Raw genomic sequence first — 14481 nt, 5'->3', positions numbered from 1 at the left:
TACCCTCAGCAGTGGGCCAAGCTGTCTCTTCCCCCTCCTCCTCATCCTCCTCATGCTCCTCCTCCTCCTCCTCCTGAACGCGCTGAGATATAGACAGGAGGGTGCTCTGACTATCCAGCGACATACTGTCTTCCCCCGCCTCTGTTTCCGAGCGCAAAGCATCTGCCTTTATGCTTTGCAGGGAACTTCTCAAGAGGCATAGCAGAGGAATGGTGATGCTAATGATTGCAGCATCGCCACTCACCATCTGGGTAGACTCCTCAAAGTTTCCAAGGACCTGGCAGATGTCTGCCAACCAGGCCCACTCTTCTGTAAAGAATTGAGGAGGCTGACTCCCACTGCGCCGCCCATGTTGGAGTTGGTATTCCACTATAGCTCTACGCTGCTCATAGAGCCTGGCCAACATGTGGAGCGTAGAGTTCCACCGTGTGGGCACGTCGCACAGCAGTCGGTGCACTGGCAGATGAAACCGATGTTGCAGAGTGCGCAGGGCGGCAGCGTCCGTGTGGGACTTGCGGAAATGTGCGCAGAGCCGGCGCACCTTTCCGAGCAGGTCTGACAAGCGTGGGTAGCTTTTCAGAAAGCGCTGAACCACCAAATTAAAGACGTGGGCCAGGCATGGCACGTGCGTGAGGCTGCCGAGCTGCAGAGCCGCCACCAGGTTACGGCCGTTGTCACACACGACCATGCCCGGTTGGAGGCTCAGCGGCGCAAGCCAGCGGTCGGTCTGCTCTGTCAGACCCTGTAGCAGTTCCTGGGCCGTGTGCCTCTTCTCTCCTAAGCTGAGTAGTTTCAGCACGGCCTGCTGACGCTTGCCCACCGCTGTGCTGCCACGACGTGCGACACCGACTGCTGGCGACATGCTGCTGCTGACACATCTTGATTGCGAGACAGAGGTTGCATAGGAGGAGGAGGAGGAGGGTGGTTTAGTGGAGGAAGCATACACCGCCGCAGATACCACCACCGAGCTGGGGCCCGCAATTCTGGGGGTGGGTAGGACGTGAGCGGTCCCAGGCTCTGACTCTGTCCCAGCCTCCACTAAATTCACCCAATGTGCCGTCAGGGAGATATAGTGGCCCTGCCCGCCTGTGCTTGTCCACGTGTCCGTTGTTAAGTGGACCTTGCCAGTAACCGCGTTGGTGAGGGCGCGTACAATGTTGCGGGAGACGTAGTCGTGCAGGGCTGGGACGGCACATTGGGAAATGTAGTAGCAACTGGGAACCGAGTACCGCATGGACCCATTAATTGTGAGATGAATGTGGGGACGCCAGAAACGTGCCTCTCTCCTAATCCCGCAGCAGTCGGCTGAGATACACCTGGATCAGGAGCTTGGCCTGTGCCCACACCCTGACTTGGGCCTCCGCGTCCTCGCCCGCGTCTACGTCCTCTAGGCCTACCCCTACCCCTCAGCATGCTGTATTACCAGTAGTGCAGAAACAGAACGCTGTAATTAAATGTGTCGCTTATTGGCCTGTGGTTGGAGGCTGACTTCCCTTACGGAACGCACAGCAGATCCAGGAAACAATTTTGCGCCAGCCTGCTGTAACGCTTAGCTGCGTATTAATTAGGACTACTACCCCCAGCAGATAGATACTGTAGGCAGCATATAATATTATGTATACTGTTTCCCTCTGGCGGGATGACGGCGCTGATATAACAGAGACAGCAGATCCAGGAAACAATTTTGCGCCAGCCTGCTGTAACGCTTAGCTGCGTATTAATTACGGCTACTACCCCCAGCAGATAGATACTGTAGACAGCGTATAATATTATGTATACTGTTTCCCTCTGGCGGGATGACGGCGCTGATGTAACAGAGACAGCAGATCAAGGAAACAATTTTGCGCCAGCCTGCTGTAACGCTTAGCTGCGTATTAATTAGGACTACTACCCCCAGCAGATAGATACTATAGGCAGCGTATAATATTATGTATACTGTTTCCCTCTGACGGGATGACGGCGCTGATGTAACAGAGACAGCAGATCCAGGAAACAATTTTGCGCCAGCCTGCTGTAACGCTTAGCTGCGTATTAATTAGGACTACTACCCCCAGCAGATAGATACTGTAGGCAGCGTATAATATTATGTATAATGTTTCCCTCTGGCGGGATGACGCCACTGATATAACAGAGACAGCAGATCCAGGAAACAATTTTGCGCCAGCCTGCTGTAACGCTTAGCTGCGTATTATTTAGGACTACTACCCTCAGCAGATAGATACTGTAGGCAGCGTATAATATTATATATACTGTTTCCCTCTGGCGGGATGACGGCGCAGATGTAACAGAGACAGCAGAAGCAGGAAGCAATTTTGCGCAAGCCTGCTGTAACGCTTAGCTGCGTATTAATTAGGACTACTACCCCCAGCAGATAGATACTGTAGGCAGCGTATAATATTATGTATACTGTTTCCCTCTGGCGGGATGACGGCGCTGATGTAACAGAGACAGCAGATCCAGGAAACAATTTTGCGCCAGCCTGCTGTAACGCTTAGCTGCATATTAATTAGGACTACTACCCCCAGCAGATAGATACTGTAGGCAGCGTATAATATTATGTATATTGTTTCCCTCTGGCGGGATGACGGCGCTGATGTAACAGAGACAGCAGATCCAGGAAACAATTTTGCGCCAGCCTGCTGTAACGCTTAGCTGCGTATTAATTAGGACTACTACCCCCAGCAGATAGATACTGTAGGCAGTGTATAATATTATGTATACTGTTTCCCTCTGGTGGGATGACGGCGCTGATGTAACAGAGACAGCAGATCCAGGAAACAATTTTGCGCCAGCCTGCTGTAACGCTTAGCTGCGTATTAATTAGGACTACTACCCCCAGCAGATAGATACTATAGGCAGCGTATAATATTATGTATACTATTTCCCTCTGGCGGGATGACGGCGCTGATGTAACAGAGACAGCAGATCCAGGAAACAATTTTGCGCAAGCCTGCTGTAACGCTTAGCTGCGTATTAATTAGGACTACTACCCCCAGCAGACACGCAGTAAACTGAAGACGGTCATAGGCAGCCCAAATATAGTATTTTTCCCCAATTTTTTGGAAAAAGCCCACTGCCTATATAGCCTGAATATCTCTTTCCCTGCCTCACCAGTACTGGCCCTATACTCTGTACAATGACTGCAGACTGAGGACGCAATGCTCTGCACGGCCGATATACAAAAAAAAAAAAAATGTGCAACACTGCAAAAAGCAGCCTCAACAGTACTGCACACGGTCAGATGTGGCCCTAAGAAGGACCGTTGGGGTTCTTGAAGCCTAAAATCACTCCTAACGCTCTCCCTATAGCAGCTCCGGCATCAGCAGCACTTTCCCTGATCTCTGTCAGAATGCATCTGTGGCGAGCCGCGGGAGGGGCCGATTTATATACTCGGGTGACACCTGATCTCGCCAGCCACTCACTGCAGGGGGGTGGTATAGGGCTTGAACGTCACAGGGGGAAGTTGTAATGCCTTCCCTGTCTTTCTAATGGCCAGAAAAGCGCGCTAACATCTCAGAGAGGAAAGTGAAAGTAACTCGAACATCGCGTGGTGCTCGCCTCTAGTAACGAGCATCTCGAACACGCTAATACTCGAACGAGTATCAAGCTCGGACGAGTACGTTCGCTCATCTCTAGTGGCTACATATGCATGTGGCCCTGTTTCCACTGAATAATATGAAGAATGCAGTGGGCCGGAATTCCTAGAATTGTAGAATGCAGGGTTCGCTGAATAATCCCAGTCTTTCCTTGTGCCAATGAGAATAGGGTTGATCCCTTTACACTGTGACAGCCCTTCAGATATGATGGGTTTCGGGTTAAAAATAAATTTAAACTCCTCATGGGATAACAACTGTGCTTCCTTTGTTGCCAGCAGTATCTCATGAAAATCCGAAAGAGAAATTGTACCGTACGGTCTTTGGGGATGACTCAATAGACCTGTTTGTCCATCAGTAATCTTTCCACCATAATCTTATAATCACATTGATCCATCATGACAGCATTCCGGCACTGATCAGAGGGCTTAATGCCACTCCTCATAACTGGGTGTTGTATCTGGTTTTATGCCCATAGTAGCCTGAGAATACATTGTATACTTTTCCCAGGGTTTGGTCGCTGTACTAATACCTTTGCTAATATTGGTGTCTATTATTGTATCTGACTGGCTAGTAGAGAATGTATCTCTTCATATAAAGAAACTTCTGTTATAGAGCCTCATGTGGTGCAGAGTGTTAAGGCAGCAGAAATGCAGTCCTAAGCTCTCGCTCCCGACCTGAAGGTTGCAAGTTTATTCCTTGCATTGTAGGGACGCACCTCTTTCACCAGACATCACTTTATTCATACTTTTTTTGGAGGAATAACGGAGAAATAGCACAGAGCAAACATTTTTTAAAAAGGGATCCCAGTATTGCTATTTCATGGGGAATACAAATATTTACTAGACATGTCGGGAATGCCTGCCGGTCTTTCTTAGGGTACCCTCTTCCATTCACTGAACGACTTTGTGGGAAAGCACAGGAGTCATCCCATGTTAAAGCTCCCTTAGCCCCTTAATGCTCCGGGACATGCCTTTACATCATAAAGTTACGGGGTTTGTATGGAGGGGGATCGGGGATCGATCCCAGCCCATATAATGCGGCTGCCGTCTGTTTCTTACACCTGCTTGCAACAGCTACAATCAGCCCTACCACTGACAGTAGCATTTAAATACTCCGATCGATGTTGGGGAGTGCCAAATGGACCTCCGCAATGAGATCATGGGGTGCTGTTTGTTTACCATGGCAGCTGAATGCCTAGGACTGCCATTGATAAATTGCCTGTCAGATCACGGTATAATGTAATACTTTTGGTATCAGTGCGTCCATAAATGTCAAAATCATACATTGTTTACCCCGCACAGTAAACGTAATTGCATAAAAAAATAGACAATGCTTAAATTGCACTTTTTTGGTCATCCCCTTCTCCGAGAAATTTTTTTTTTTATAAAAAAACAATCAAAATGTCTTATGTACTCCAAAACTATACCAATAGAAATTGCAGGACATTCTGTAAAAAATAAGGCCTTGCACAGCTACTTCAACAAACACAATGTAAAAAATATGGCGGTCAGAAGATGGCGACAGAAAATAATTGTTTTCCAGAGATATTTTATATTTTAAAAAAGTACAGCAGAAAAACAAAATGTATAAATTTGGTGTCGTAATCGTACTGATCCACAGAATAAAGTTACCGTATAATTTTTGCTGTACAGTGTACACCCTAGAAAAAAGATCGCCCTCCTCCCCAATGATGGCAGCATTTAGTTTTGTTTTCCATTTCACTCCACTTAGAATTTTTTTAAAGTGCTAACGTTTTATGGTATATAAATGGTACCACTGAAAAGTACAACTCGTCCAACAAAAACAGGACCTCCCACAGCTATGATGGTGGAAAGATAAAACATTTAGGATTTTTTTAAGTGGGGAGGAAAAAACAAGAATGAAAAAAAAGGGCAGCGTCCTTTAGGAGTTTAATATTAAATGGTATATGCAAAAATAAGCTTTTAGATAAGAAAAACTCCTTATAACTTTGTTTTTAGGATTATGTTCATGAGGCGGATTTTCTTGACAATAATTGATGCAGTATCCATATGATTCTACATCAAATCCTGCAGCAAATCTGCATCCCATTACATTTAATGGGAATTGGAACTGTGCTCTATACCGTGCAGATTTCAAATTCACATGTGGAAAAATAAGTGACATCTCACTTCTTTTTATGCAAATCCAGTGTCATTTCTCCACAAAATCTGTGTCGATAATCCTTCATTCTGATTTGCCCATTGAAAAGATCTAAATCCCCGTGCAGATCTTAGGCCCTACAGCAACCGTAACCGTGGCACATATTCCCAGCACAACTGTGGATTTCTGCAGTGGTTGTTGGAGGTGGAATCCACACAGAAAAATCCACATAGGATTCCACCATTTGAACATGTCCTTAGAGTAAATGTATAAAAAATGATATAGTTAATGTTTGTTTAAGGATATGGTGAATAAAGGCCCATTTACACGCAAAGATGATCACTTAAAAGATGGCTTTTAAGCGATTATTTTGCATAAACTACTAATTTATACCTATTAGCACTAATTAGTAGCTTAAGTGATGCATGTGAGCTGCTGGGAGCTATATTCAGAGAACAGCGGGTGGTCTGTTCTCTGAATACATTCCCTTTGTTCTGCCATGGGGCTGACAGCTGAGACAATGTAATCAGCGCTCCCCGAGCAGAACACAGCGTGTGATCCTTCTTATCAGCTCTTCTGCTGAACAATGGATTTTATGCCGAACTGAAAATCATCGTTGGGCAAAAAAGTGAAAGATGGGCACATTTTCACACAATGATTATCGCTCAAAAGATGGCTTTTAAGCGTATTTTGAGCGATAATCGTTCTGTGTAAAAGGGCCTTAAGAGAGATGGTAAAATAATGGGTCATTATTACAATATGTACACACTCAAAAGTGCTATTGACCAAAAAAAATCCTCTGTCTTTCAGATATGTGTTTGAGAGTGTTGGCCTGAAAAAAATAATGACCATCAACAAATGTACCCTAGCAGATGATGCCCAATATGAATGTGTTATCGGTGAAGAGAAATGTTCTACAGAGCTCTTTGTCAAAGGTAAGAAAACTCAGGTGTTAACCTAATTCTGTGACACATATGAAAATAGTACATGGTCTTGTCTGTGAATATGTCTGCATGCTTTACACAGTCATGATTATATAAAGTCCAAACTTTTAGTTGTTACGTAAATATACAAGAAAATTTAACATCGAAATTGGTTCAGGCTATAAAGGAGTAGGACATTGCTGACTGATTATTCCAGGATAGGGTGTGATTATGATAAGACTGGTATAGACTAGTGAAAAGTTTATATTTAGGCCAGAGGTGTAACTTGAAGCTTCTGAGCCCTGATGCAACATCTGTAATGGGGCCCCAACTGTAATGCTTTAGTCATAATACTGGGCTCCCTGTATGGAAAAGAGAAGCCTTATGGGTTCCTAAGGCTCCTGGGCCCGGGTGCAACCACATCCCCTATAGTTACGCCCCTTATTTAGGCCTAACATTGCAAAAATAGAATAAAAGCAGATCTAAAACGTTGGCTGACAATTAGTACAAAATCTGCTCAATCCGTATTTTATAAGAAGGGGAAAGTGTTTTGTATTTAATATTATTAACTATGTTTTGGTAAGTTGAAGAAGAAGTTATGTGTTTTATGTTTTAGAGGTTTTGTGGCTATTCATTTTTTATTTTTATAAACTTCCCTTGGACGGCAATTATGGAAGCAGTGGAGCACGGTGTCTGTGCTATATGGCAGTTTCAGTGAGTAGGAGTTAATGGTCAGAAACATATCAATAGATTAATACAGTCTTCAAGAATGGAGATGAAGTACAGCTGCCTCTCCAGAGAGGCCTTATCTAGGTCTTCACTAACATAATAGTCCAGTCATCTGTCAATATCTTCCTTGCTCTGTAATGATAATGAGGTGACTCTGCTGATCTTGATATTGTCCCAATCTATACAACAAAGCTGAAAAGTGATTGATATGTATTCATAATCAATTCAAAATGTTATACTTAGAACCTCCTGTCACCGTTGTGAAACCACTTGAAGACCAGCAAGTATTTGTGGGAGATAAAGTTGAAATGGAAGTAGAGGTATCAGAAGAAGGAGCTGTAGTCATGTGGTAGGTCTTCTATTTATTAACTTTAATTCCTTTGACAAGAATCTATTTTATGTAAAAGACATCTGTCCTCTGCAGATATTAGCAATTTGGAAACCATACAATGTAGACTATTAAGCCAAAAGGAAGCATTTGCACATTTGGGGTATTTTGCATTAATCAAAGGTCAACTTGAGAAGGCCATATACAACATATCTTTTCAAGTAACACATTGTATCCCTTTTTTTCTCAAGGATGAAAGATGGAGTTGAGCTGACTCGAGAGGAAACATTCAAATATCGCTTCAAGAAAGATGGGAAAAAACACATTTTGATTATTAACGATTCCACCCAAGAAGATACCGGGCGCTATAAAGTAATGACCAATGGTGGAATGTGTGAAGCTGACCTTATAGTTGAAGGTATGGGTCACATGGCTATATAGGAACAATACATGTAATACTAGCTTTCAAAAGTATTCACAATCATCTTAAAAATCACCCTTTTTTGCAGAGAAACAACTTGAAGTGATCCAAGACATTGCTGATCTAACAGTGAAGGCCACAGATCAAGCTGTCTTTAAATGTGAAGTGTCTGATGAGAAAGTGACTGGTAAATGGTATAAAAATGGCATAGAGATCCGACCAAGTAAGCGCATCACAATGACTCACAAGGGCAGGTAATTTGGAATATGACCTTTCACAAGTGTCTATTGGCCACAAATATATATATTATTAAAGTCTATGCAAAAAATGTGTTGTTTTCACTCTGTCGCTCTAAAAAATGCATTTGTGATTTCAGGATTCACAAGTTGGTGATCGATGATGTGAAGCCAGAAGATGAAGCCGACTATACTTTTGTTCCTGATGGGTTCGCTTTGACTCTTTCTGCTAAACTTAATTTTCTTGGTAAATTAATCTAAGTCTTGAAACATTTTTTTAAATGGGTTGTCCATAGGGACTCTTGTCAAGCACTACTCTGGCTACTGGAATAACACCTCCTCTAACCCATATAAGGTCCAAGACCATGTTAATTAGTATAGTACATTTTCTGCATCAGATTCGATGTGGTTAATACATGCAGATTTACTGCAGATTGTGTTGATTTACTGCTTTTTGACAAAACATGTATAATGTGAATCCAACATTAGATCTCATGTACATGGTAGATCACACACAAAACTATGAAGGTGTAGGTACACTGTGTGCCATTATACTGTGTGTTCATATGGCACAATATTACAAACATAGTTTCCTTCACAAGCAATGTCATCTTATGGGATATTAAAATATTTGTTATTGAATTTGATAGAACACTGACAGAAAAACCCTCTATGTCCCTCTGTATGAAATCAAAAGCATAAGGAAGGCTCATAGAGTCTCAAAAGCTCTATAGAACCATGGTATTGTAAAGTATATGAGGTCTATATTCTCCTCTACTCTTGGCTGTGGTTACAGTATAAAGTAGCTGAAGAAACACTCAAGGCGAAGCCTACACATTGGTTTATGCCTAGTAGTGTATGACGCTAGAAGTAATGGAACACCAGAGAGAAAATCAATGTGTCATGCACCGCTCCCTCAGGCCCCTAACACAGTATACCCATTTTGCATAAAGTGTTATTTTTCTCCCCAAAACATCTACATTGCACTAACTGCTTCATGCTATACTACTGTATATATCTGAGTACACAACAAAACAACATAGTAACATAGTTTTAAGCTGAAAAAAACCACATGTCCATCCAGTCCAGCCTATTACCCCCCAATGTTGATCCAGAGAAGGCAAAAAAACTATGACATAGAGGCCAATTTTCCCCATTGATGTGGAAAAAAGTCCTTCCTGTCTCCAATCTGGCAATTGGAATAACCCTTCTGAAGTTATTAGTAATTATAAAATATAATATTGTATCACTCATCCAGGCCCCTCTTGAACTCTGTTACATCACCATGTCCTGAGGCAGAGCGTTTCATAGTCTCACTACTCTTACAGTCAAGAACCCCCTTCAATTCACTGTAGAAACCTTCCTTCTTCTAGACGCAGAGGATGTCCTCTTGTCACAGTCCAGGGTATAAATAGATGATGGGAGAGATCTCTGTATTTTCCCCTGATATATTTATACATAGTTATTAGGTTGCCCCTCAGACATCTTTTTTCTAAACTAAATAATCCCAATTTTGATAACCTCCCTGGGTATTTTAGTCCGCCCATTCCATTTATTACTTTAGTTGCCCACCTTTGTACCTGCTCAAGCTCTGATATATCCTTTTTGAGTATCTATGTCCAAATCTGTACACAATATTCCATGTGTGGTCTGACCAGTGACTTGTAAAGAGGAAGAACAATGTTCTCGTTATGCACCCCTAGATTGCTTTTGATGTGCCCCATGATCCTATTTGCCTTGACAGCAGCTGCCTGACACTGATTGCTTCCAGTTAACTAAAACCCCCAAGTCCTTTTCCATGTCAGTGTTACCCAGTGGTTTTCCATTTAGTGTGTAAGGGTGCCCACCCACTAGCGTTTTTTTACTGCGAAATTCGCAGCGTTTTTTTTTTTCTGCAGGGGTCTTTGGGCTATGGGACATGCAAAGCTAAAATCGCGATCGCGCAAAATCGCGATATCGCGGTAAATCGCGATTTTTACATTACAAGTCCCATAGACCCCCTGCAGAAAAAAAAACCCTGCGAATTTCGCAGTGAAAAAAAACGCCAGTGGGTGGGCGCCCTAATAGTGACATGTATTTCACTACCCATGTGTATAACCTTACATTTATCAGTGTTAACCCCTTAATGACACGGCCTATTTTGGCGTTGAGGACCAAGCGATTTTTTGGTATTTTTCCATCTCCATTTTTCAAAAGCCATAACTTTTTTATTTTTCCGTGGACGTGGCCGTATAAGGGCTTGTTTTTTGCGTGGCGATTTTTTTTTTTTTTTTTACAGCGTTAATCATGCAGCATAAATGACACACTCAATTTTTTCTGCGGGTCGGTATGGTAACAACGATACAAAAATTGTTATATTTTTTTTAGGTTTTTACACTTTTTTGCAATAAAACCCCCTTTTTTTTGGAAATCTTTTTTTTTCTCTATAGCTGCATTCAAAGTCATGTAACTTTTTTATTTTTCTAGGTACGGAGCTCTTTAAGGGCTTATTTTTTGCGAGACGAGCTGTAGTTTTTATTGGTACCATTTTGGGAAATGTATGGCTTTTTTGATCACTTTTATTGCATTTTTTGTGAGGCAAAATGCTAAAAATTAGCATTTTGCCTCTGTTTTTTAGCGGGTTTTTTTACGCTTTTTGTCGTACAAAATAAAAAGCGTGTTCAACTTTTTGTACACGTCGTTACAGACGCGTCAATATCCAATATGTGGGGTTTTAGTTTTTTTTCCCTTTTTTTATGCTAATATTAGAAAAAGCATAAAAAAGGGGGTTTTTTTACATTTTTCTTTTTTTTACACTTTTCTTTTCTTTTTTTTATACTATTTGAGTCCCTCTGAGGGACTTACATCACTGTGCCTATGATCGCTGTCATAAGGCATGGCAGAGCTACTGCTCTGCCATGCCTTATCGCTTGTACAGCGATTATAGGCACAGGCAATACAGGACGCCAGTGTCTGGCGTCCTGTTGCCATGGTGACAGGCCGGGCTCTCGCGATGACATCGCGAGAGCTGGCCGGAGACACACAGGGATCGCGATCCCTCTGTGAACTCTTTCCCTGCCGCGATCTACTTAGATCGCGGCAGGGAAGGGGTTAACAGCGGCGGGCACATCTCCGATGTCCCGCCGCTGTTGGAGCGGGACGCCGGCTGTGACTGACAGCTGGCTCCCGCTGCGGGATAGCGCGGGATCTTATGTGATCCCGTGCTATCTCCAGGACGTACCGGTACGTCCTTTTGCGGGAAGTACCAGGCTTCCGGGACGTAACGGTACGTCCTGGAGCGGGAAGGGGTTAAACCTCATATGCTACTTTTCTGCCCCCAACTTATCCAGATCCTCTTGCAACAGTATTCTGTCCTCTCTTGTGTTAATTTCTTTACAGTTTTGTATCACCTCCAAATATTGATATGTTACTGTGCAATCCTTCTACCAGGTCATTAATAAAATATATTTTAAAAAATAGGGCCCAAAACCAACGTCTGTGGTACCCCACTAGCAACGGTGTGCAGAGTATGCACCACTAATAACCACCATCTGCTTTCTATTACTGAGTCAGTTATTTACCCAATTATACACATTCTCACCCAGATCAAGCATTCTCATTTTACATACCTTTTATGCAAACACTTTGGAAAAGTCCAGATACACAAGATCCAATGACTCTCCCCGGGCCAGTCTAGAACTTACCTCCTCATAGAAGCTGATCAGATTGGTTTGACAGGAGTGATCTCTCATAAACCCATGCTGATACGGAATCAAACACCTATTTTAGCTTTTAGAAACCCTTCAAACATTTCACCCACAATGGAAGTAAGACTTACCAGCCTGCAGTTTCCAGGTTCACTTTTCGACCCCTTTTCGAATATTGGCACCACATTGGCTATGCGCCAATCCAGTGAAACAGACCCCATCACTATGGAGTCTTTAAAGAAAAGAAACAAGATTCTGAACATCAGGGGTATATTCCATTGGGACCTGATGATTTGTCTATTTGAATCATTCTAAGATGGCCCTGCACTTCTTCCTGGGTTAGACTGGTGAAATTTAGTGGAGAGTTTACTTTATCACTCAGCATCTCATTTGATATTTCATTTTTCTCTGTGAATACATTGGAGAAAAAGCTATTTAATAGATTTGCTTTCTCCTCATCAGCCTCTACAATTATTCCTACATTATTTATTAAAAGGCCAACACTTTCAGTATTATTGATCTTTTTACTATTTATATAGTTGAATAACAGTTTAGAGTTAGTTTTAGCTCTCCTATAAAACTCTCTCTTGAAAGACAAGTTTAAATTTATTATAGTATGGTCACTATTTCCCAGGTGACCCCCAACCTGCACCCCTGTTACTCTGTCAGGTCTGTTGATTAATATTAAGTCTAAAATGGTCGTCCTTGTAGTTGTGGGTCCAGTACAAGCTGGTTAATTAAGTAATTTGGTAATTGCCAGTCACTATGAAAATTTCTCCGTGCATAGAGCTTAAAGGATGACAGGATAGTAATTATATCATTTTCTTCTTTTCAGAGATCAAGGTTGAGTATGTCCCACGACAAGGTAAGTTAGAGCAAGATAAGTATTTCAATATACAGACATCTTCTGTGCCTTGGCTGTGAAGAGTTACATGCAATCTGATTTATGTTTCTCTAGAACCTCCCAAAATTCACCTTGATTGCTCTGGTGGTGAACATATTAACACCATCATTGTTGTGGCTGGAAACAAATTGCGTTTTGATGTTCCAATCACTGGAGAACCTGCACCAACTGTTTCCTGGTTCAGAAGAGACACAGTAAGTTAATAGCAGTGGTCACTAATAACCTAAAAAGCTTGAATGTCCAATCAGAAGTGTAACATACAGATAACATTGCAATATAAGTAGAGTGATATCTTACTAAGTTACTCAAGTATTATGCAGATTGTGGCAAAGGTTGATGCATGCCATTTATATATTGACTTATTTTCTAACAGCCGTTTACTGACACAGACGGACGGGTGCACATTGAGCTTAAGACAGAGCTGAGCAGCTTAGTAATTGAAGGGGCTGAGAGGTCTGATGAAGGCACATATAACATTGTGGTGACCAACCCTGTTGGAGAGGACAAGGCGACCCTGATCATCAAAGTAGTGGGTAAACTGAACTTTACTTTTTATTATGTCAAATTGTTGTGGAAGAACTTTATTACCTAAAGATCTATTACCTGGTTTGATGAACCTATTATTTTCATATTTAAGATGTCCCTGACCCTCCAGAGAACGTTCGTATCACCAGTGTTGGGGAGGACTGGGCTAGTGTAATATGGGAACCTCCAAAATATGACGGTGGAAAAGAGGTGACAGGTGAGGAAAATGTAATAAAGTTACAGAACAATATTTTCTATCTAAAGAATTTTAGATTTCCAAAGATACTGTATTTTCGATTCAGCACAAATAATGAATTAATTTGACTTTTGGCATATTTTAGGATACCTCATTGAAAGGAAAAAGAAGGGCAGTCAGAGGTGGATGAAGATGAACTTTGAAGTCTACAAAGAGCTTTCTTACCAATCTGTAAAGATGATTGAAGGCATCTTGTATGAAATTAGAGTTTTTGCTGTGAATTGCATTGGTGTATCTCAGCAAGCCAACACATCCAAGCCATTTATGCCAATAGGTAAGTGTCTCTGTGTATGGTACAATTTGTATCTATGCTGTTCCATTCTACATGTACAATTGTGTCATTGTATATGAAGGACATTAACGTGGCAGAGGTCACATTTTAGCATTTATATTTCAACATCTGGACTTCTGGGGTTTTCCTGAACTGAACTTTGATCACCATATGGTTCTGTGGTCTTCAGTAGAACTTCTGCAAGTCTGGATATTGTGTCTATATAATGGTTGTGTGAAACCAGTCTAACAGGGGGTGTCACTTAGCCATGCTACGACTAAGAGCTGTATAGGTCTAAAATGTAGAAGAGTTAGCTTGTGTCATGTTGGATGTTATGAGAACCATAAGAAAACTGATACTTTGTTGCTTTTGGATGCTTGATACAGGGTTCTCTTCTATCATTTGGGTGTCTCCCTGTATATCTGGTCTAATACATTCCTTGGGCCTCGTTATTGCAGTATTGAGACCTTAAGACAAAATGTCAG

At 42.1% G+C, this 14481-nt stretch overlaps 1 protein-coding gene across 2 annotated transcripts in view; it reads left to right on the top strand.

The window, feature by feature from the left end:
* LOC136632719 (myosin-binding protein C, fast-type-like) overlaps positions 1–14481 on the top strand; it is a 93538-nt gene that overhangs the window by 52373 nt on the left and 26684 nt on the right. For both annotated transcript variants that reach the window (XM_066607796.1, XM_066607795.1), the window contains 10 exons: positions 6528–6652; positions 7613–7718; positions 7949–8115; positions 8207–8372; positions 8495–8601; positions 12876–12905; positions 12999–13138; positions 13318–13477; positions 13582–13686; positions 13811–13999. In XM_066607796.1, the coding sequence (XP_066463893.1) occupies positions 6528–6652; positions 7613–7718; positions 7949–8115; positions 8207–8372; positions 8495–8601; positions 12876–12905; positions 12999–13138; positions 13318–13477; positions 13582–13686; positions 13811–13999 (1295 nt within the window). The remainder of the gene's footprint in view (positions 1–6527; positions 6653–7612; positions 7719–7948; positions 8116–8206; positions 8373–8494; positions 8602–12875; positions 12906–12998; positions 13139–13317; positions 13478–13581; positions 13687–13810; positions 14000–14481) is intronic.

Source organism: Eleutherodactylus coqui, chromosome 6, assembly GCF_035609145.1.
Source record: "Eleutherodactylus coqui strain aEleCoq1 chromosome 6, aEleCoq1.hap1, whole genome shotgun sequence".
NCBI lineage: Eukaryota > Metazoa > Chordata > Amphibia > Anura > Eleutherodactylidae > Eleutherodactylus > Eleutherodactylus coqui.
The sequence above is the reverse complement of the archived record's forward strand: the minus strand, read 5'-3'. Positions and strand labels throughout refer to the sequence as shown.